The sequence below is a fragment of the Dromaius novaehollandiae genome, chromosome 6 (assembly GCF_036370855.1).
Source record: "Dromaius novaehollandiae isolate bDroNov1 chromosome 6, bDroNov1.hap1, whole genome shotgun sequence".
NCBI lineage: Eukaryota > Metazoa > Chordata > Aves > Casuariiformes > Dromaiidae > Dromaius > Dromaius novaehollandiae.
Genome location: NC_088103.1, coordinates 34,597,859 through 34,621,330, shown reverse-complemented (window position 1 = coordinate 34,621,330; position 23,472 = coordinate 34,597,859). Strand labels below are relative to the sequence as shown.

General features: G+C 45.4%; 1 protein-coding gene across 3 annotated transcripts in view; it reads left to right on the top strand.

The window, feature by feature from the left end:
* The window catches only part of SH3PXD2A (SH3 and PX domains 2A), a 272,825-nt gene that overhangs the window by 157,664 nt on the left and 91,689 nt on the right, over window positions 1-23,472 (top strand). For all 3 annotated transcript variants that reach the window (XM_026117532.2, XM_026117530.2, XM_026117531.2), the window contains exon 6: window positions 14,779-14,807. In XM_026117532.2, the coding sequence (XP_025973317.2) occupies window positions 14,779-14,807 (29 nt within the window). The remainder of the gene's footprint in view (window positions 1-14,778; window positions 14,808-23,472) is intronic.

Genomic DNA, 23,472 nt, shown 5'->3' with positions numbered 1-23,472 from the left:
AGAGAGGGTGCCTGGGAGCTCCCTTCCTCCCCGCGTGATACAAGGCAATTGGTGTTTGGCCACTTAGTTCAGTAGAAAAGCTCAGGATCGGCTCTGAAGTGTATTGAGTGTGATTTTTGTAGGCACTGCTGGCATGTGGATCCAAACGATGTCCATTTGGCCATGCTGTACAACCTTTGCATTACAGAGAGCTGTGCATTATAAAGAGGGGAGGGATTCAGTCTGCAAAGGGAATAATGACAGTTCAAGGCAGAGCCTGTGAAGGGCAGGTCGGCAACTGGTAACTGGTGCCTGAAGGGCAGTGGAGGGTGCACTGCAAAGCAGAAGGCCCCCACTCCAGAAATTAGCTTCAGTCCTAGAGGATGACTGGGAAAGAAACCCTTAATAAGGAGGTTACTGCCAGCAGGACACTGTTTCATGTTCTGGTTCATAAACCCTATTGTATCTCATGGCTGATGTGCCCAGATTCTGGTTTTGGACTTCAGTGTTTTACAGCAATGAGAGAATATTCACAGTAACACTGATTTTAGCCTAGTTACTGGGAGCTAAGAGCAGTACAGGGCTTTGCATTTCACATTTACTGTTGTTTTTATACATCATGATTGCAGCATATTACGATATCCAGTATATCTGCACTGGCTGTGATGTAGCGTGGCCATACACTTCAGTTGAGGATACACAAATCTCCGCGAGGCCACAGGGCTGCTTCCCAGGTTGTGGCAGACACGGCGCCACGTGCGGAGCTCGCAGCACGGCAGTGGAGACATGCCTTTTGTCGGAAAGGCCGTGTTCCTGCTGAGACCGTGATTTCTTATTATCCAGCTTCTGGCGTTTTAGGTAAAGATGGAGAAGACTGTCCACAAAAGCCACTTGCAGGACATCAGCTCAGAAGAACCTCATTGATACGCTGAGCTGGTGAATTACTGAGCATGCAAGAGCAACAGCTTAAAAGAAGGGGATGTAATTCCTGACAATTGCTGACATTTTCCCTTCGCCCACTTCTGATAAGATATATAGATAACATGAACAGTTACAGTGGTAATACTGCCAATGGTCATTTAGCCTAGAAAACATAGAGATCCTTTCATGAAGCCAGACCAGAAATATCTCCTGAATCAGTGTTTGTTTTGAAGGAGCCACTAATTTTTCTTTTAGTCAAATTAAAATGTCTTCTTCTATAACCAGCTGACTGGATGGAAATGATTAAATCCATCCATTATGCCTCTTCACTATTATGAACATAGAACACGGAAAAAGATATTGGAAATAAATACCTAAGAAAACCCCAACCTGTTGAGAGGTGTACGAGGTAGATTAAGAGTTAATATCTGGGTTGAGAACTGGGCTGGAGTTACAAAAAAGGAACAAGGAGAAATTTACTGTTTTCTGCATAAACAGGCCTGTCCAACATCTAAATTTGCATCTAAACTGTACTGCAAGAGTTTTGGTTCTATTCAGGCATTAGACTGTTTGTTTCTCAGTGTGCAGATGGCACTTTTGTACTGAAGAAGTCTTGATGCCTTTTACGTTCTGCACAATGTGCTTTTGAATGCCTATGAAGAGATGACCTCCTCTTCCATTTTCCACAGGTATTTAATATTTAATGCTGGTCATCTTAGAAAACCAGCTGGCAACATTTGGGGTGTTTTCAGGCAAGGATACAGGCATGTATTTGTGGTCAGTGTGATTTTTCGGTTTGCCGTTTTATTTGAGTAAGGCTCAGAAAGAAGTATTAGCACAGACCCATATGTGTACTAGCAAAAACATCCTCTATCTATGCAAGGTCATTTGTAAGTTCAGTCTGAGATAGTTATGCTTTTTTTTTGTCTCCTTCCCCAAATGAATCAACCTTTGAGACTGAAACAACCTTATCAGAATACATCCTTGTTCAGAGGGTCTGATACTTCCAGGGTACATAGGAGAGGCTCATGATGCTTCTTTGCAAATAGCACATAATTTAGCTCTCTTGGGGAGCAGAGAAGAGTAGGACTTGGGATCAGATCATTGAGTATTTGGAGGGGGCTAGGGTCATTACCTTGGAAAGTAACCCAAGTGTTTGAAAGGTTTTGTCTTTGGGAAGCTGTCTGTATTCTTCTGGTTTGACTGGTGTCTGTGAATGGTAATTTAAAATCATTTAATGTATCCCAACATTTATATTGGGCAAGATCAGCCCAAGACCTTTTTTTTCTTTTATGTTTTAGTGTTAGAATCAGGGAGTATGTTTTAGGAGTGCCTAATGCTAGTAAGTGATCAATAGAGACAAGTCTGGTTTTAGTAGCTGCCAATCCAGCAAAATTTACTAGATACATTTACTAGATATATTTTGGAGTTCTACAGTTTTTGAAAAAGCTCTGTTCAAAGGACAGTGATTAAAAAAATTTCCTAGAGTTCATGAACTCGCGGTAGATCTTACATGCTATGATTTATGTCTCTTGACTGGTAAATTAAAGAACCCAATGACTTGAAAGACCTTTCCATGTGTCGCTTCATAGAAACAGGCAGGAAACAATTCCAAGGTTTATAAAATTGATGTCTTATAGAGAACTACATTTCTTTATAGCATACTGGAAAGATACTTGACGTTGCAAGACAGTTAACTGAGGACATACCACTGAAGCCAATTTGGGAAATGACAGGGTTTTAATTTTGCTATTCTGACTGAAGGAAATGTAATGAGAAAAAGAAAGACTACAGTCACCAAATAAAGAAGTCAGAATTCATACTGTGGGTTTGATCTTGCCTTCCCGTGTATATAAGTAAGCTTTTGCCTCTCCTGAAAAAAATATTTACCATTCTTAGGGCCATATGTACAACAGATGATTTTTGAAAAGTCAGGAGAGAGAAGATCTATCAGTAAAAGAGGATGTAAAACTAGCTAGGGCAATAGGGTATTTAGCAGTGTAAAGTAAGTACAGCTGCAATAGCCATCTGCTGTCTATGCACACTACTGTCTTAATCTTTCAGGGTCCTGCTTCCATTGCACATAGAGCAGGAGCAGTAAGACAGAGGGTTCCAAGCAGCATGTTAATAAAAAGCCAGATGAGTAAGCAGAAGTGCTAGACACCATAAGAAACGGTACCAGAAAGGAATGCAAAATTATATAATGCTAAGCATCTGGCATGCTGTTCTTTATACTGGGAACTTGGAGGTCTTGCAGGGCCTGGGCCTGTCTGGAAATGCCTGTAACTCATTTCTTATTTTGCCAATTTAGAGCCTTTAACATTTCAGAAATGCCAGTGGCAGCCTTAGGAATTCCCTGTGGGAGCCTCAGCATGTGAACTGGTGCCAGCTCTCACTCAAGGCCCTCCCGCATGGTTGGGCGGCCTGTGGGGAATCCCTTCTAGGGACGCCGAGACAGCGTGGCTGGCCGTGGGGCCCAAAACCTAGGGTGGTCTCGAGACGCATACAGCTGAGAGGCAAAGGAAGGCCCTTGTGGGGAGACCATGTTGCTGGGTATCCTCAAGGCTTGGTCAGCCAAAAGGAGAAGGGTTGGCAGGAGGCACAAGTTTTGGTGGTGCCTGGAGGGTAGGGGAGGTTGGTCACCCAAAACGTCCCCCAAGCGTCATCTAGAGCCTGCGTGGGGCTGCTCTCGCTGAGAGCCCTAGGCCAGGCTCTTCATGGTGGGCTCCATCTAGGAACTGAAGTTGCCATCGGGTAATGGCCTCGGTCCTGCGGGGCTCCCCCAGGCTTGGTGTCACCACCCCAACAAATTCAGCATGGAAAACATGCTCAAAGGTAGGACACGGCAGGTGCAGGTGTGTGGGTTGAAGGGAATTGCTTATGCCACGGGCTTTCCAGCAAGCCAGAGAGTAGAGCAGGATGAAGACAATCTTGATCACTATCATTTGGGTCACTGCTCTCTTCTGTCCCTGTGCCCCAAGATGAAGAGTGAGGAAAAACGAGAGAAAAAAGTTGTTTTGTTGTTGTTGTTGTCTTTCTGTTACTTGTCTGGCAAAGGGGAGGTTAAGGGGAGATCTAGTAGCAACCTACAGCTTCTACAAGGGGAATTACAAAGGTTTTGGAGCCAAACTCTCTGTAGTTAGTAGGTAGTAGGTAGGTAGTGGCAAACAAAGCAAACAAGGAGCGATGGCCACAAACTGTGGTGTGGAAGATTCAAATTCACCAATAGAAGAAACTTCAGAGAAAATAGTTCATTATTTCCCTAGCAGTTACCATCATTATTTTCTCTGGCAAACGGAAATGTGGGACAAGAGCTGATTTTCAGTTTGATATCCTTTGCTTCAGGTATTTATCGGGTGTGGGCATTTCTGTGTTCACTAACACCACAAACAGAGCAGAGCAGAGCCACGATGGCTGTAGCACTTGCCACTGCTGGCAGTGCACCTCCCGGCTGGAGGCTGTCCCACGTGCCGCTTGTGCCCTTCTGCTGGCGTCTGTCCCACGGTTTGAAGAGACCTGCTCTAACCTATACCAGGGGCTGGTTGAATGCCACAGGGAGGGCAGAGCAGGCCATCAAAATTTTGAGTTCCTGCTGCACCCCTGACTTACTGTGTGAGCTTGGTTAGTCACCATCTCTACCTCCCTCCCATCACTAAACTTGTGACGAGGTGACTCACTTTCATTGAATGCATGCTCATTTTTATTAGATAGTCATTAACATGTTTCATGTGCTGTCTATTAAAGAACTGCATGTTTCTTCCTTCAGTATCTTCTGGAAACAATGTAAACAGCTTAGACAGGGAAAATGCAGTACCATTTACCAAACAGAATCCTATAGTTTGTCTCTTATCAAGCGCTGGATGTAGCATATGGGAAAATTGGGAATGATGAAGTATTTACTCAAATTGCTAGTTTCCGCTGCATTGCAGTGAGAGACACTGAAGGCATTATAGCATTTATAACTAATTTCCTGAACCATGTAGCAAATTGAGATGAGAGCCCTTTTCTTGTAACTCACATGTGCAACAAAAAATACTTAGCTAACATAATGCAGGATTAAATTGCTTTTAAAGGCTCACAGAAAATTTCTGAAAGAGACAGGATGAGGAAACCATCTTGCCACAGCAGAGTGTGTCCCCATGAGTAGTCCTGTTAAAAAGCCTGATCAAAGAGCCTTATTGGCTTTTCATCATAGCCTGGCTATCTATAGTTGAAAACCAGCGGTTTCAACAGAATAGGCACAGAAATATACACAGGAGGTAAATTTAAGCAGGAATCTAGACCATCAATGTGTGTGATTAAGGACAATTTAATGTGCTGAGTAATGCAGCATGATTTGGATGTAATTTATCCTAATCCAGTCTGATCTTTTACAGCAGAATATATTATAAGGCCACAATTAGGTGAGACCAGAGGCCCATCTGGCTTCCTGTCTCCAGCAGTGGCTTACAGCCAATACGAAAGCAGAGCAAATGCAGGGTGAGCTTCCCTCGTATGTCCTCTCAGCTTCTCGTATTCAGGAGTTATGGGACTTCATGAGTCAAAGCATCCAGAGCATGAAGTACAAAAGTCACCATTTATCCTTTCTTCATGATTTTATATCATCGCTCTTGAACCCAGGTCTAGTTTTGGTGACCACAACCTGTAATGCCAGAGAGCTCCATGGTTTAGGTGTGTTGCACTCAGAAGCTCTTCTCAAAGTTTGATTTAGTTGACTACCAGTAGCTTGGTAATTTTGCAGGGTTTTTGTTAGGAGAAACAGAGAATATTTTTCCCTTCTGTGGGTCACTCATGATAAGTATAGATGCCTAGTGTTATTCCAACTCATTTGTCTCTTTTCTAGTCTGGAGGCTCTTCATCTATTTACTTTTTCCCTCTAAGGAGGCTAATCCAGTCTGAGGGACAATCATACCCAGGTGGGTACAGCAAAGACAGCACATCTGTGCCTTTTTCTATAGTCACCGTTAGGGCGGCAGTGTGGAAGCCCGGATGCTTTTTGCGGTTGCCAGCCCATGGTTGGACACAACGCCCTGACGGTAACTTGAATTTCAGGGGCTCACCCTCAAATCAGAAAAGGCTCAAAAGAAACAAAACAAAAATTCAAAGCCTGTGCTACCTTCTTAAACTCTTAATCGAATTGTTGTGATATATATGAGAGCTTATTAGCCAGAGTAATTTGTGCACGTGAATTTACAGTGCTGATATTCAGTAATTTGTGACTGTGATTAGATGCATCTTTTAAACATATTGTGTGTGCATGTAGATCTGTGTATTAAAATTCCAAGTGAGGAGCACAACAGGAAAGGCCACACATGAAAATGATTAATTGTTATTAGCTTGTTTTTATCAGTCAGCATTTAGGCTATAAATACTTTACGATAATGAAGTGACACATGTTTGGTCACTGTGGAACAGAGATAAATCTGGCCTCCCCACAAGGGATAGCCAAAGCTAGTTTATGGTAGGTGAACAGCACCTCCAACCAGAGCTCTTGGTAAGGTAAATACATTTTTCTGTCCTGCAGAGAAATTTGCAAAGTGAACAGATAAACAGGGTAAAACAGAAACAGATGAGGACGTGACTCTTAGGCAAGATCTTGTTTTTATACTTCTTTCCAGGAAAAAGCTTGCTATAAACATTCATGTTGTCTTTTTCAAGGCCACTGAAGCCTTGCAGTAGAGGATCACATGGCTTTAGCTCATTGCCACAGTGTCCGACGCTTCCAGGTTGCACCGTGCTGGCTCTCCCTGGTGCCGGAGAGGCAGGGGTTGCTGTCCATGCCTTGCCCTGTATCTCGCTGTCTGCTGAAATGCTGAATATGTGATTCAAATGCCTCCTCTTCCTCCAGGAGGAGAATTTGATCTTAATGAAATACAATTTTGAAAAATTCAAGAGGCTAATTCTGTGTTTCTTCAGCTTGAGCCAAATACTGAAATTTCACTCTGGAGCCAAATCATCAACTTCACCACAGAAAAATCTTGGGATGGAAATCTGTGTCATTTCCCAGTCATTAGGGGAATGGGAAGAGGCAGGATGCCTTGAACCCATCTCTCATCCTTGTATACCATTTCTACCCAGAAAAGCAACTGTGATGGCCACCCCTCAGAGGCTGTGGGTCTGCGTGAGGCTGAGATGGTCCACGGGGATGTCGTTTGTCTCTGAGCTGTCTGTGTCCCCTGCATCTTGTGCCTGGCAGCTCAAGTGAAGCCATACTGTGCTCTTACTGGCTAATCTCTGAATGAACAGGGGAAGAGGACAGTGGTCTTCCCTTGCCCCGGACCTCCCCTTCACCACATAAATCTGTGTATTCAGGAGCAGGGAGCATTGCTGGAGAAGTGGCAATATTCATCTCCTTCCAGCTCTGGCTTTTCTTTGAAAGACAAGGATCTCTGTGTAGGGAAGATCTCTTCAGTGCATGAATACAGAAGAGTTTCCAGTATTTTGCATCAAGTTTCTCAGAGAGAACTTGGTTTGACTTTTACTTTGCTGGCTTCAAAGGAGTTGTCAGACATCAGCGCTAAATAAGGACCCCAGGGTGGGTCTTGGTGAGCCAAACTGTTAGATGATGCAGAGGCAATCACTGCAGCTTAACCAGAAATATATACTACCTAAAGCTGTGCTTTCTGCTCTATGCCAGCATTACAGCCTGTGACGACAACAGAGAGGTGGCAGGAAGGCAAAATTCTCTCTTTTACGGTGTCTCCTTTCTCTTAAGGACCTGATTACGTAATATTGGCTTACCCTTCTCAGCAGCAAGCAGAGACCTTTTCAAGCCAAGAAGAAATGCCTGTGTCTGAAGTCAGGTTGCCAGATTTTCGTCTTCCCCCTCAAGTCCCTTTTTGCTCGCAGCGAGGAATTCTGGAGTCTGGGGCGTCTCGGTACGGCCACAATGAGGGCCTTTCTGACACGACCGAAAAGCTCGACCTCTGTGCAGAAAGGACAGATTCATGCTCAAGAGGCTTCCACAATGCAACGATTTATATCAGGAAATGAACAGAATATTTTCTAAAAGAAAAAAAAAAGCCTTCATCTGTTTATTTGGCTTGGGGAAGAGATCAGCTGTGCTTTTATGATTTCTGAGGATGGAGTGCTAGAAGGGGAGAGTGCTGTGTGCCTTCGTGTGTTTGAGTTTGTGTTCCTGAGCCATGAAGTGTAGAGTTAATGTAGCTTAATTGTGGCTCACCTGCATGTCGTTGCTCGGAGGGAATGGAGATCCCTTAGCTCAAATGGTTAAACTCTTGTGCTTTGAGCACTATGGATATGAATTTCAACCTTACACTCTCCAGGAAATTCCAAGTGGCCACAATTTTCAGTCAAGCTGTAACAATCCAGCTCCTGTGTGTTTATATAGCATTAACACATTAGGGTGCTCATCCTGCCATTGTAATAGGCAAGCACCTAAGGATAGTTCTTGGTCACTCTTGATTTTGTCCTTTGTCTCAAAAGCCACATAGGAAAGGTCAATCTGGCCATTGAGTAAAATCAGTTAGGAAAATTTCAAGTTGCAAATACATTCTCAAGGCTAAGATTTCTGTACTTGGAAAGGGCAGTAGCAAAGTATTTTTGTATTATTTTACTTTAAAAACACTGTCTCAGAATCTGATAGCAGTGTTAAGAAAAACAGTTTTGGAGAAAGGCAACAGTCTTCATTAGTCCTGACTGCAAACCATATGAATGTTGGAAAGGGGGGAGTGGACCTCCTTGTTAAAACATTTCTGTGTTTTTATCTGGCTGGCAAATCATTGGTGATTAGATGATAATCTGAGTTGTTTGTTTGAAATGTCATACATCTCCACTGCAGGCTCCCCACAGCCCTAAAGACTCTTAGGAATTAAGGAGCATGGGAACATAAATGCCTACAATGTATTTAAACAAGAATTAGCAAAAGCCAACAAATAAGGAACACTTTTAATTTATGGATTAAAATGCTCTAGAGGATACAGATTAACTTCCATTACTCTGGGTCTTTCACCGTCTCATCTCCTTTGGATGTCAAACACTGGGAAATGGACAGAAAGATGATTTACTTTCCCTTTAGCTTCTGCCTTGCCTGGTGAAGTGCCTGCTCTGCAGCTCCCGCAGCCCCGTTCCTCTGTGAGCTGTGACGGCTCCTTCCTGAGCTGCCTTCGTTGCAGCCCCCTCCTTCGTTACAGAGGGTTGTTCAGTGTCCTTCCATGGTTCCCGTGCAAGGCGTCTGCTTATCTGCTGAATTTCCATAGGGGACGCAGGAAAAACCTTCCATGCCAAGTACAAATCAAACTGAATTAGACTTATGGCTGAAAAGATATGCACAAGCCATTACAGAAACATCTATTCACTTCCAGTCGTCGTGTTGGCTTGGAACATTACCTAGGCTTTTACTGAACAAATGTCACGATACTCCTTATTTGTTAAGCAGCTTTCCATTTGTGCCACTGCTCGTTTGTTTATATCTATGTATGTTTAGACAGATTAAAATACAGACATGCACACACACACACACACACACAAGCACACACACTTCAATAGCTTTCATTGAGCATAGCATCAAAGTCAGTCCCTAAAGAAAGGATGTGCTGTAAAACTTCTCAGTAACACTGTTAATATAACCTTGTAGATTATGTTGAATTGCAAGTGACATACAAATTCAATGACGTAATATAAGATATTTTCATGTTTCACAAAATTCTTGGCTGTGAATAGCTTAATGTGATAGCAGCACGATCACTTCTATACCAAAACTCATGGCCTTCCTTTCACATTCATTGGTATAAGCCAAATCAGTAATGTTGTAAATGGTGTAAAGCTGATGAGAAAGGAGATCCTGACCCCCTCTCCTTTGTCATTAAAGCAAGAAGAGTGTGTTCAGCTTGTGTGATGCACTTGGCACCAGCAATATTTTAGTATCATTAGCAGCAGGAAATACTTTCCATGCCAGTAATGAGGTTCAGTGTCAATGAAAGGTGCTGCCCCATAGGAAGATTTTAGACAAAATTATTACATTCTAAGGAGAATAAGGCTGGAAATATGCTATTTCTATGAAAGGGATTTTTTCAAGCATGGAGTGATTCTGGCTAATGAAGAAAGGATCTGCCAGTGCTATTCTTAGTTCTACCCACTGGTTTCACTGCTATTCTATAGGTATAATTGAAAGTCATACAAGGATGGCAGTATCTATTCTCAGATAGAAGTGAAAAAATCGCAATGGAAATGTATGTGTGTATAAAGATAAAAAGATCCAGAGCAAACCTTTCATGAAAGGGTTTTTCTTCTGCAAGGCCAGCTTTATTGTCTGATTTAGGGGCAAGCAGTTGTTAGGTACAATCCATATTGCAAGAGAAGATCAGAGTTCCTACCTGGAGATTGTTACAGTTCAAGAGACACCATTAAAGAATTTCCTTTATTATCTTGGACATAATCTGACACTTCAGGCTCACACTAATGTTCCTCTGAAAACAGTGAGGCTAAGAGGTATTCACCTTCTAGACCGTCTCTTGGGAGAGAGGAAAGACACCAGTGAATCACATGCTGAGCAGGATTTTAAAAATAAACTTGGAGTCAGGCATGGCTCCTAGCTGCTGCTATTGTAAAGCAGCTGGATAGACTTTCTTCACTGGCAGACAGTGGGAAGAGAATGTATACAAAAAGCACTTTACCCAGCCAGAGATTATTTGTTGCACCTCCTTTGCTTTCTATTTCAGCTGTGATTTTTTTCCCATTCTAGCTTGGAGGAACGAGTTTTGGCTTTCAGAGTTTCACTGGGTTTATTTCAAGCTCCATTTTATTTTATATGGCCTGATTTTATGAGTGCATTGTGGGTGTACAGAAAGCCTACAAGACAGGAGGACATGGGATATATGGACTTCTGGAAATGCAAAATCAGAACTTGATAAAACTTGACTTTAAAACTTACAAAAAGAATAAAAGAAAGGATGAAAACCTGCCCAGGAATAGATCTATTGTTGGCTTTCTCTTTGAGTGAGCCTTGCGAGTTAGGAGAGGGGGTGATTCAAATAAATATTTTGCAATAATCATTTAATTTCTTCTGGAAAGGTGATTTTATGATTAAGACTGGGAACTAAGACAGGAGTTGCAGAAGTTGCCACAACTCCCCTTCAGTGAAGCATCTATAACACACCTTCCTCCCATCTTCTCTTTGCTTTAAGTCTTTAGATTATAGTTTTGCTGGGGCAGGAGGTGCTTCTTCCTATGGGTTTGTAAAGTACTTGACCGACTGAGGTTCCCATCTTCATTTTGGTCTTCATGTGAGTTTTGAGAAGGACATTAAAGAAAAACGAAATGCTGTGGCAGCCATGAGCTGGGTGGACATCCTGGATGCAGTAGGGAAACGCTGTGGGATGGGGGTGCAGAAGAAGACCAGGAGGGGAGGACTGGTGCGTGCTGGCAGAGCATGGGGGAGCAAGCAGGGAAGGTGTCTTACATCTGGCACCGAGGTGCCCCGAAACAGCCTGGCTGGAGTCAGCGGCGTAATGCAATTATAGAGAGGGGAGTGAGCCCACAGCGCAGAGAAAGAGAGCGAAGCAGAGCTGGGCTTGCAAGAGTTTGACTACAGTCTGGATCCTCCTGTGAGTGCTAGGTATCCTGCCTGATCTCAAAAGCACATCACTGAAAGCTGCTGGTTGCTTCATTCCCATGCACCTGTCCCTAAATCACTGGGCCGTGCACCAGTCAGTCAGAGGCCTTTTCCCTCTTCAGACTAATCCAAGTATTTGTTTTCATGGTGCACAAGCCCTGAGATGAGGTTTGCTGGACCAGAGCACCAGCCCACGCGGACGGTTGTTGCCTGAGTTGGCACCGTGCCTGCCCTTCCCCAGAAATGTGGCTTCTGGTGTGGTATCCAGCGCAGTGGCCTGTGCTTGCATTAGCGGTGCGATGTGGGACATGTCTGCCCGTGGCAGGGCTTGCAGGAGACAGTTTAATGGCAGGAACGTTTCCATAAATGATGTGCTTTTACTGGGGAAGAAACGCCAGCCAGATGAGGAGCTGAACAAAAATAAAGTAAATGGGAAAAAATTCTTTATGCAATAACATCTATTGTCATCCCATGATTTTCATGTAAAGAGAGAGAAAATTTCTAATTTTTGCTCTTTTTTAAATCTTTGCTTTCTTCAAATTGCATGAATGAGTCATCCTTTGGAATTAGAGAACCGGCCTCATTTAAAACCTTACTGCAGTCATTCACACAAGACCTGACGAACAGCCGAAGGTTGGATTGAAAGACGCGGGAGGGGGTCCAGAAAGGAGGTTTGGCTTCTGAGCGTTTTGTGGCATTTGCCACCAGTGCAGAGCCAGAGCACTGGGAAATTATCTTCTTCCACTGTCATTTCCAAACCGGGGTACCAACTTAGATCTGGTCAGCTGAGAGACATTCAGCAACATCATTTTTCATTTTTGGTTGCTCACTAACCATATCAAACCATCAATACCGCATTTGCGATCATGTGAATTGGGTGATTTTTTTGAAGCGGCTCCACTGTGGCAAAAGCTTTTTTTTTTTTTTTTCTTTTTGCCAAAAAAATTGAAGGGGTGGAACAGCTCGCAATAACCCGCACACTGAGGGTGCAGGTTTGCGGTGATTCAGGCAGAGATGGACTCGGCTCTCCCAAGTCCTGCCTGACCGATGTGACCATCGAGCTCTTCCATGCAAGGGCACCATGACTGTAGCCGAAGGTGGGCTATAGCTCAGCAGGATGGTGCTGAGCACATGGATGAGCACATATTGCCTCGCTCTCGGGAGGGCTTTGGCCCCTCACCATTGAGCACTGTCAGGAGCCAGGCAGGGCAGCCACAGGCATCCATGTGTGAGAGCGCTGTGCTGACCGCCTCTGCCAAGCTCCAGGCTAGCATGGGAGCAGGGCCGGGGCCCAGGACTGCATTTCATGGGTCTTGCCTTCCCTGGCTAGCTCTTGAGGGGTCTCTGTTTTGGTCACGATATGGTTGGCATTATGTTTGCATGTGATATCACTTCTGGAGAAGAAGCAGAATCACAGAATCACAGAGTGGCTGAGGTTGGAAGAGACCTCTGGAGATCATCTAGTCCAACCCCCCTGCTCAAGCAGGGTCACCTAGAGCACATTGTACAGGATCGCGTCCAGGTGGGTTTTGAATATCTCCAGAGGAGGAGACTCCACCACCTCTCTGGGCAACCTGTGCCAGTGCTCAGTCACCCTCATAGTAAGGAAGTTTTCCTCATATTCAGATGGAACTTCTTGTGTTTCAGTTTGTGCCTGTTGCCTCTTGTCCTATCGCTGGGCACCACTGAAAATAGCCTGGCCCCACCTTCTTGACAGCCTCCCTTAAGATATTTGTATACATTGATAAGATCCCCTCTCGGTCTTCCTTTCTCCAGGCTGAAGAGTCCCAGCTCTCACAGCCTTTCTTCATCGGAGAGATGCTCCAGTCCCCTAATCATCTTTGTAGCCCTCCTCTGGACTCTCTCCAGTTGTGTCACGTCTCTCTTGGACTGGGGAGCCCTGAACTGGAAACAGCAGCCTATTCATGAGCAGTAGCATCTTCACATCAAATACAACTGCAGACATAGCTGAGAAAACAAGCATTTAATTGAAATAGAAATGACACTGGAAAATTTGAAGAGGGTGCGAAAAAATCCCAAGCAGTTACTACTCCCTGGGAGCGAATCCTAGCTGTGCAAGGCACGGCATGCCCCCAGGGCGCTGGGAGAAACTGGATATATTTGCAGACATACCTCTGCACTCAGGGGATGCGTCGTTACTTCAGAGGACCCCCCCCCCCCCCCAAATAATACAGTTTGTGATAACTGGGGATTCCTTTCCTCTGCGATTCCTCTGGAGCAGGCAGCGTGCTGCAAGGGCCAAAACCCCACTGCCAGCAGCCTGGCCCCGCAAGCGGAGAGGCTCCTGCCTGCAGCGCCTGCACGGCCTCCCGTGGGACGCGTAGCCTGCCTCTGCGGTGGCGCTTGCAGTGACTGTCCCCAAGATTAGCGCTGCCCGCTGGGGCGGGCGACCGTGCAGCGGTCCCCGTGCCTGTGCAGCGACACCATCTCAGCTGGGTCTGTCCCCGTCCTGGCTCCCGACGGTGCAGCGTTCGTTTCAGCAGGGGCTCTGGGAGGCTCACCAGAGCCCTGGGAGGAAGGCACGGCTGCAGCGAAGTATTTTTGGCCGCGGTTCTGCTGTTCCCGCGTCGGTCCTCACGGCTCTGTTCTGTAATTTCTCCCGGGGTCTGCAACGGCTTTTTGAGCTTTCAGCGGTTCTGTCGCGAGCAAAGGTGCAAACACCCTTTAAATCATTATAAAAACGGACGGGTGCATCCCCCATCCTGGAACCAAGAAGAAAGGATTAAGTTTGGGGGTTTTTTCCTTGCGGAAAAAAGGATGGGTCAAGCATCCCTCCTGCGTGCTTGACAGAGATAACTTGGAGGGGTCTGGAGGCTACGCCGAAATCAATTGCCCTCCGAAAGGAGAGGGCTGTGAGCAGCGCCGGCTGAGCCTGCGGCAGCCGCACCCTGCCAGCAAACAGTTAATCTTCTCCTTCCTCTCCAGGGGAACCTCAGGGGTTAATTCAGTAGCTGTGCATTTAATAGCGCGATTTAAAGGGGAAAAAATGACACCCTTCTCCCCTGCCTTGCTGCTTGTGGATGGTTTGCTCTGTCGAGCTGATCACATGCTCCCCCAGCCCCTGGTGCCGCAGCAGCCCCAGCTGCCGCCGCTGATGAGCCAGCGCTGCTCAGGATCTGTCCCAGCCCCTGCCTGTCAATGCCTTGCAGCCCTGAGCTCCTCTTTAAAGGAGGGAGCGTGCAGGATGAGCCCTTGAGCGTATGGGTGGAAATTTGGGACGCACCCATCCTCTCACCAACGTTTCCAGCACTAACCATGTCTATTTGTTGTTGTCTTTTTTTCAGGGACTATGGATCTTCAAAGAGGAAATCAGGTAAGATGCCCAGCTTTGTATGTACTGCATGACTCGGGAGGACTTTCCTTTTAAACCTTCCTTTCTCTTGTGTTGCATGAAATTGTGTAGCAGTTTAACTTTTTTTATTGTTCAAGCCTGTTGGAGACAGGCATCAATTCTTTTCTCTTGCACTGGGGAGGAGAAGAAACCCACCTTAGATAGTATTGCAGTTTAAATGACTGCTCTCCTCTGACTGTATTTATGCAGCTTCTTCTCCAGTTCAAGAGGGTAACTGTGTTAAAGTTCTGCCTGTCTTTTTTCTTTCCTTTTTTTTCCTCCCTTTTCCTTAAACTTCATCTGAGCATACAGTCAAAATGCAGCCTGAGAAAGAATGCTTTTTCTCTTGTGGTCTGAATCTTGTTTTTGCTTTTGCAAAAGGATCTTGTGAAGGTCTTGATGCAAAAATGTTCTTGGTGCCTGTGTCTGGGGTTTGGGCTGACTCAAAGGCTCCAGCTCCGCGCTTTTTTTCTAAGACTCTGGATTTAAATGTCTCGTGAAATTCTGATTTGAAACTGTATAAACCCAACTGTTTCTTCTTCCCCCTCCCCTTGTAGCTCTTAGTGATTTTTACAGATGTGTTTTCAAAAGGGACATGTAATTATGAACCTCTGGATTTGGCTGCCCTGAGCTGAATGAGCTAGGGTGTCCCTCCTGACCCGCAGCACTGAGCACCTGCAACTCTCATTGACTTTGTTTGGAGTCTCGGGCGCTCCAAATCATGTTCAGGGCATCCAGAGAGAGGCCTGTCAAGCCAGTAGAGACTCCTGGAGAACTTTGGCCTGTATGTAAGGGAGGGGAGGATTTTTTGGTTCCCTCCCCACCCCCCTTTTTTCTTAGAAGATGGTGAAGAAACAGTGTAATGGCTTAGTCTCTGGGAGAGAAGGAAAGGTATAATATTTGGTGAACTCTAGTGAATGGTACTGCCTAGATTGCTTTGTTGGTTAATTATGAAAGCTTTTATGCTGCAATCCTGTAATGAGCTAAGTGATATACTAATGGGGAGCTGTCACTTGACCCTGCCTTCCTGTGCACTAAATGGCTGCTGCCTTTGCAGACCAATACTTGCAGTATGCTTTTCCCTTAATTCTTCCAGCAGTATTGTATACTCAGGTGGTAATGAAGAGGCAGGTGTGGTAGGTACAAGGTACTGGCCTGATACTAGAAACTATATAGCACACTTCATCTTCCTGATCTCCTACAAAGCTTCCGTCTGGGTTGCAATTAAAAACCAGATCCTTTTAGAGATGCAGCTGTGCACAGCACTCCTAGCACCTCCTAACCATAATGTGAAATAAACTGTTTATGCACAATGCCTGGCAAATTAGATTGGCAAGCAGCATTTTTCTCTAGAGGTGCGGACTCTGCAGGTAAAGGAGTCTGCAGAAAGCAGAGCTGACTGTGGGAGCTCCTGGCTTAGAAAGCCACATCTAGATCACTGGAGGTGGGAGGACTTTCAAAAAATGTTGCTGAAGTCTCTGGGGTAACCTGATTAAGTGCTGACCTAGAACATCACAAGGAAACTAGGCTCAGTGCTCCAGTTGACATGCACAGGAATTACAACCTTTATCTTGAAAGGAGCTAAGGATTGCACTGGGGTGTAGGGAGCAGTTTCCATGTCTCTGTGGGGAAGTGAGTACTGATATTCCCTGATACTGTAGGGCTGAGGAACAAGGTTGGGTAGATGTAGCTTTGATGCTGATAGTGGGTGCTGCTCCACTGTGCTCTGGTGGCATCCCAAGTGACATGCTCATCCATCCCTGTTAGGCCAGAGCTCAGAGGCTGGATCCTCTTCCTTGGCTGCTGCACCTCTGTGTGCTATAGTTGCTCCTCTTGGGACTGTTTCCTGTTTTGTGGGGTTTTTGTTTTTGTTTTGTTTTTTTGGTGCGGGGCATCTGGCTGCTCAGACAGCCAAGATGTGGAAAGGGTTGAGTTTGGGGGATGCTCTTTCCCCTCTTATGCTGTGCTAGGAGGAATGTGAAGCAGCTCTCCAACCAAAATGAGCTGTATAAAGGGGCTCTGTTCTCTGCCTTCTTCACTCCCAGCTTAGGGTGGTGGGGATGCTTCATTCTGCTTGGAGATGGCTATTGTGGGAGGGCGCACACAGCTAGCTAAGGAGTATGCCAAGGGAGCTGCTAGTTGCAGCCTTTAACAAACACCAGCTTTATGATACTTGAACAACTAATGGGGCAAATGAGAACAGCTTTCCAGGGGGGTTGTAAGGCCTTTTAAGATAACAAACAGCTTGGAAATGCAGCTTTCTGCATAGGTGCAAACACTACTCTATCTTTAAATGAGAGGCATAGAGACACTTCTAAAACACCTTCCAACAAATCAGGCCTGCAAATGCATCTTCTGTCCTGCCTAAAGATGTGCTGGGAGGCAGCTTTTGGGTGTGAGCACGGCTGTCCCACGCTGTCCAGCAGGAATCCTACAGCTGCCACGTTTCAGGCATGTGCAGGCCTGACATGAGCATGGCTGATTGCAGAAACATTTGGGGAATGCCTCTGACGGCCAACATCACCTCTACCCTGACCTCCGCCTTGCCAGCGAGTCTGGCTAGTCCTCCGCTTACCCCTTAAAGTGAGGAGGGATTGGATAAGTTCAGAGTTTAATAGGAGTTTTGGAAACATTTATCTCTGCAGCAGATATTGGTTGTAAACATTTCAGACCTTCTGAACCAAATGCAATAGCATGGTACCTCCTTAGCTAAACAGAAGAGTCCTATGCTGATCTGAGGCATCTTTGCATGCCAGCCCTGAGCCAGGCTTCCTCTTGTGCTAAGTGCTATATAAACATGCAGTCCCTTACTCAGATATGATCTGATTAGAAATGCTTTAACCTGCAGTCAGCTCAAGGCCTGGAGCTTCCCTGGAGTGCCTGAGGCTCTGCACAGGCAGGGGTGTTTGCTGTGGCCTAGACTGCCATGTGTGGGCCACTGTTACCTTGGATTTGTGAGGCTTTACTTGACATGCTGCAGAGCTGCTTCAGAAAGCTGCCTTAATATTTCCAGTCAATTGAATTGTCGCTTTACGGCCATCTGTCAGTGCTGGAGAGGCTTCTGTGCAACTCTAAGGAGTGGTTAGAGTGAGTATATTCTATATGCTCATAACAAATGGTCTCATCTGGGTCTCTCCAAAGACCCTCTGTAGCAAAAAGGGAAGGAATTACTTCTCGGACTTGAATTTGGCAGTTGCCTTAACCAAGTGAACAGCAACTCATTTGTCACTCAAAATAATTCCATGCAAGCATCCATTGTGTGGTTTTTCTCTCCTCAAGTCAAAATAAGGGCAAAGTTTCTTCAAGTCTAGTAATGGATGTTTGCATGGTACATTACAAACCACAAATTAGGTTAATCCACTCTCCAAGCCCTACCAGCTACCATCTGTGCATAGTGAACTAATTAACCCTTGAGACATCAGCTAATCCTGATGTGGCTTGTAATAATGGTTGGAGGGTGTTTGCCTATTACAAGGTCCCCACATTGCTGGCTAAAGCAAGCTTCAGACTCCTGGAGCAGGGTGATCCTGCCCTCTTCCCTTGCTGAGAATCTCCTGACTGGTTTCATGCCAGAAGTTGTCAGATCTTCAGTGCAGAAGCCGAAGCAAGTATCTGGGACCAGGTATTTAGTGGCAGTTGAAGCTCCATGGGCTCCACAGCTTTACCGTGCAGATGAGTCTTCAGGCTCTTCAGTTACTAAGAGGTGGGGTCAGACTGGCAGAAGAGGTGCTGCTCAGCCTCTGCAGGAATTAATTTCTTCCCCACCTGCCATATTAGCAGCAGAGCCTCTGTGCTTCCTTCTCTCAAGTGCATGCTAGCAAAAGTACTGCTGGCAACCCCCCTCCCGAAAGCCTCATGGAAAACCCCTCTGCTTGCTTGCTGCTACTTTTTAACCCTCCTGATTGCTGCTGGGGGCCCAGCTGGCTTGGAGCTGCTGATCACTAGCTTTCTCTTGCACCTTGCTGCTATGTGGTAAGATGCCCTGTCAAGTGAGAGGAAATAAATGAAAAAGTTCATGACCACATCAGTACTGCAGTGTCTTGTTTTTCTAATTAAGCAGATACTGTCTGCGTCAAGCTGGTCTTACTTTGGCTGAATCTGTCAGCCAAAGTCTATTTAAATAGTCCCTGTAACTGAGCACTTAAAGTATTAGCTTGGCAATGTGGTCCAAGGCAGTGTTGCCTCAATGAGGATGTTGATGAGGCTTGGCTTCCTCAAAGGGAAGCGTCTTTAAACCTGGTTCCCTCATCCAGTTTTTGAACTAGCAGAATATTGCAGAACAGACAACCTATTCCTTCCCCTTCTGTAGCCTAAAACTAGGAAAGATGCATCAGCTGGGTGGGTCAATAAAAGCTTTACAGAGAATCCATTTGAAATCCTTCTTAAACTTTGTCTTTATAGACATCTCTGTAACCTTCCCTTTTCCCTCAACAGGGAAATTAAGTAGAGTTGAGAGAGTTGGAACAATTACGGAAGTGGGGCCTCTAAGTGAAAAACAAGCAGATCATTGTAATAACACCAACTGCTCTCCTGGCCGATCACTCTGTGGAATTGCTGCTTTGGGTCTATGGGTGGAGCTGCTGGCAAGAGTGGCTTTTTTGCTGCTCATCTAATTCTTCATTATTAAAGAAACTCTCTTCTGCTCCCTTGCATGCTCAGGGCACATGTTCTATCAGCTTTAAGGAGACGCCTTAATTGCTGTTTCTTTCAGTTATCAATGGTAGGGTTTTTTTCTACTTCCTTTGTAATGCAAAGGAAAGTGGCTTAACTTTTGGCTTTTTCTGACTCTATAGTAGAGCTATGCCCATCTCTTCAGAGCTTAACCTTTTTGGTCCTGTCACATTACATGTCTGGTCTGTGCTTGCAGCTCCATGGACTTGCTTGTGTGTGTGGGGGTTTTTTCCTTTAAATGAGCTTTTATTTTCTTAACTTCAGTTTGAACTGCCTCCTTTGAGGTGATACACAGAAAATGAATGGAGTGTGCTTGCCCTTCTGTGCTTAATCATTCAACGGGGTCACCAATGTGTGAGCCATTAGCTGGAGCTGTATGGCTGAAGCTGTCTCTACCTGTTTCAGGACCTAAGAGTTGGCTCTGGGGATGAAGTTTAGCTGTGGTTGCTGTGAACTTGGAGCCCTCTGCTAGCTCATAGCTAAATGCCTGTCAAAGAGCTATGTGTGGGCACAGGGAGAGGAGGGAGCTTGGAGCCTCAAGCCCCAGCAGGTATTCTGTGATATTTGTGTGGGAGATGCCTGCAGTGGAGAGAGGGAGGATCTCTGTGGGTGAGACACTGCTGCCCTTCCTATGGCTTAAGGCTGTTGCAGTATGGATGGGATTTCACCGTGAGTGGTAGATGCTCTTCTAATGTTAGCGAAGCTCTGTACACAACTGTCAGTGTGATGTGGGCATGCCTTAATTTGAGACAGGCTTAGCAGTCAACTCAATTTCCCCTCCTCAGCTAGAGGAAGCCCAGCTCTTCTAAATGAGTTTTTAAAGGGGCCAGACCTGGAAGCATGTTACTATAGATGCCAGGGAGAAAAAGAAGAAAAACTAGCTAACATGGTGAATCCTGGCATGAAGGACCACACTGCCTTTTGCTCTCAGGGTGATAACTGCAGCAGATATCTTGGAGTACCTGTGTTCGCTGCATGAACAGGGAAGCAGGCAACTGGTCATTGCTTAATGAATCTGATCCAAGGTAGTAGCAGCAGTGAAGCTACAATGTGGTTTTCAACCCAAATGAAACCCAGTTTGTGCCACTTGTTGTTTGTTTCTGTCTCTAGTCTGTCTCCATCCCTCTCCCATCTGAGAGGGAAACTTTGGCTCAGAAGGTTGATATTATTATTATTATTATTATGGTTTTTTAACATGGCAAATGGGAATCTAAACCTGTCCAAGCCTGTGGTAGGGTCCCAGGAACATCTTAAATCACATACCTTGGGCTTGGTGTCTTAAACATTGTAAGAAATCTGCAGTGTGACAGGATCTCTGCAGAGTGAGGCACATGCTCTTGTTTTTTGTCCTGATGAATCACATGTGCATGCTGTATTCCTTGCATTGTTTTCTGCAATTAGTCAATGTGGAAGCAGTGATAGTGGACTAGGTCTCTAGGACTGTTTGGCTTGTCAGTGAGGATGGCTGGACTGCATAGTTTGCCAACTGGTATTTTGTTAACTTCTCAAACATGTACCAGCAGGACTGCTCTTGATCAGAAATCAGGATATCCTCTCCCATCATATGATTAACTCTCTTGGCTGTATGTACTAATTACCACATGGAATTTAAAAAAACAAAGCAGAGCAGATTCTGGCAGAACATTTTGGTTCTCATAGTGGTTTTTTTTTTCTTTTTTTCCTTAACCAGAGAATAGAAACTTATTAAAAGAAGGATAGAGAGTATGCAGAAGCATAGCAACCAAGGACCAAACAAAACTTATCGTGTGATTACTGGGGATATACAATCTAACAACTGTCTCCTTCTAGAGCCAGGCCTAATGGTCTTAGTGTGCATCTTCAGCTTAGTCCTTGGGGATGGAGCCTCCTCTTCTCCACAGGGAGTAGTATTCTTCCTAAACTAGTGAATTTACTAAACTAACCACTGTTCAGTTTATTGGCTTATGCATGATATAACCATTCTCAAGACTTTTCTTCCTTCTCTGATTTGCTTTGCAAGTCTAGGAGTGAACTTAATTGGAGGAGCATTGACTCACTGTGTCTTCCAAGATGGAGCAATTGCCATATGCTCAGGTGCACTGGGAGAGCTTCAGATACATTAGGCAGCCTTGGTGTCCTTGGGTGTATGTGTGACACAATATTTTGCATCTTCAGTGAAGATGTAAATCTGTTCAGTCCAGTCCCACACTCAAAATCCAGCCTGTGGTATCCTGGAGTAGGGAAACTGATTTGGCTATTCCTTGGTACACCAGATTTTTGAAGCCAATCTTTAAAATGAATCCTTTGGACTTCTGCCTGAGGCTACTGAAGAAAAGAGCAGATAGTTTATTCTACACTGCTTCAGCTTTCTGTTGATGAGATGTGGCCTGTTAGATGTATAGAACTGTTGTCCTCTTCTGGGTGGCCCATATGCTGGGGGAAGGAAGATGGGATAAGAGGAGGAGCGTTGTTTGTGTGTTGTGGGTTTTTGTTTTGTTTCTTGGCTTTTATACTGAAGTGTGGGGATGGGGTGCAGGATTAGGGAGAGGAATGTGTTTGTGCTCTTTGCTGTTACCAGTTCAGAGGTAATTCTGCGCAAGGAGCATCATGTAGTAGATGCTGATCACAGAGGCTGGGTGGGAAGGGAAGGACTGAAAGTATGAGGTGTGGCTTGAGCACAGTGATGGCAGAACAACATGTGCCCTGGCAAATGCCTGGGAGAGCCTTCCGCTGTGTCCGCCTGCTGAGAAAACACTTGGTGTCTTAAGGAGTGTAGTAGCTCTTCTGGTGGTTTAAGGAGGCCTCTCCTCTACATCTGTTCTTATTCTGCCTTCTTCCCCTGCCTATTGAAGTGACAGATGGTAGTGATGCTACTTGTGTGGGTTTCCCCCCCATCTGTATGTGTGAGATAAGGCAGGTGAGAAATGCAGTTAGGTGTTACAGTGGAAAGTGATGATCCTTGGCCTTTGCAGGAATCTGTACACAGTGCAGACAGGCACTCCCTGTCTGAGAGGAGCAGACCTCTTATCTAGGCATTTTAGATAACCCGGTTGCAGGCTGTTGAGCACCTGAAACTTGAGCCTCCCTTGTGAGAAGAAAGCCTAGAGGGCAGACCGAGCTTGCTTAGGCTATTGAGAGTGCTGGCTGCTAAACTAGCATCCCCAAGGGCCCGCAGCTTTGTGCACAGTTGCATCGCTGTCACGTCCTGACCGGTGCCTGGCCAGGGCATGTGTAATGGGCAAGATCCTCCTTGGTCAGCTGTGGGTGGAGTGGCTTGTCTAACCCATTGTGGTTGGAAGTATTGCTCACAAGGTGCTTAGCAGGAGTTGCAACGTATTCCCCAACTGGTTGGTTCAGACTACTGCCGGTTAAAACTGGCTGCCTGGACGTGCAAGTGCTGCCGTCCATTTTCTGTGTTTGGCAGCAGGACTTCTTTGCAGTTAGAATTGAACTTCTGCTCTTTGAATATTTTAGCCATGGACAAATCTTGGCACGCACACGTACCTGTGAGTTTGAGTGTAGTGTTTGGGGCTTCTCTGCCCTCCTTTTTGGCAGTGTTGAAAGTTGGGGTTTTTTTGTGTGTTTTTTTTCCTTCGTATGAATGATGCTCTCAGTTTGTACAGCTGTAGGTGTGGATTAGCATTTGGATAGTCTAGGTGCTTCCCAGCAAAACTGGGAAGTCCTGCAATATTGTATGTGCAGAGACCATAGCACAGCAATCCTGTGGGAAGCCATCCTCACTTGCTGCGTGGAAAGAGTTGATGTGATATATGGCTGTCAAAACAAAAACAAAATAATCCTGTGTACTTCTGGGTACACAAATGGGAATAGGATGGGCTTTTGCAGCAGTGAACAGAGTAGATAACTGGGGATAAAGCAAAGAATCGGGACCCAGTTTTCTTAAGTTAGTATTTCTAGAAAGAGCAGGGGGACAGTATGAGGCTGCCGAAAAGCAGCTGGTAAGCAGCATAGCTGTGCTGTGTGCTGAGCGCATGAT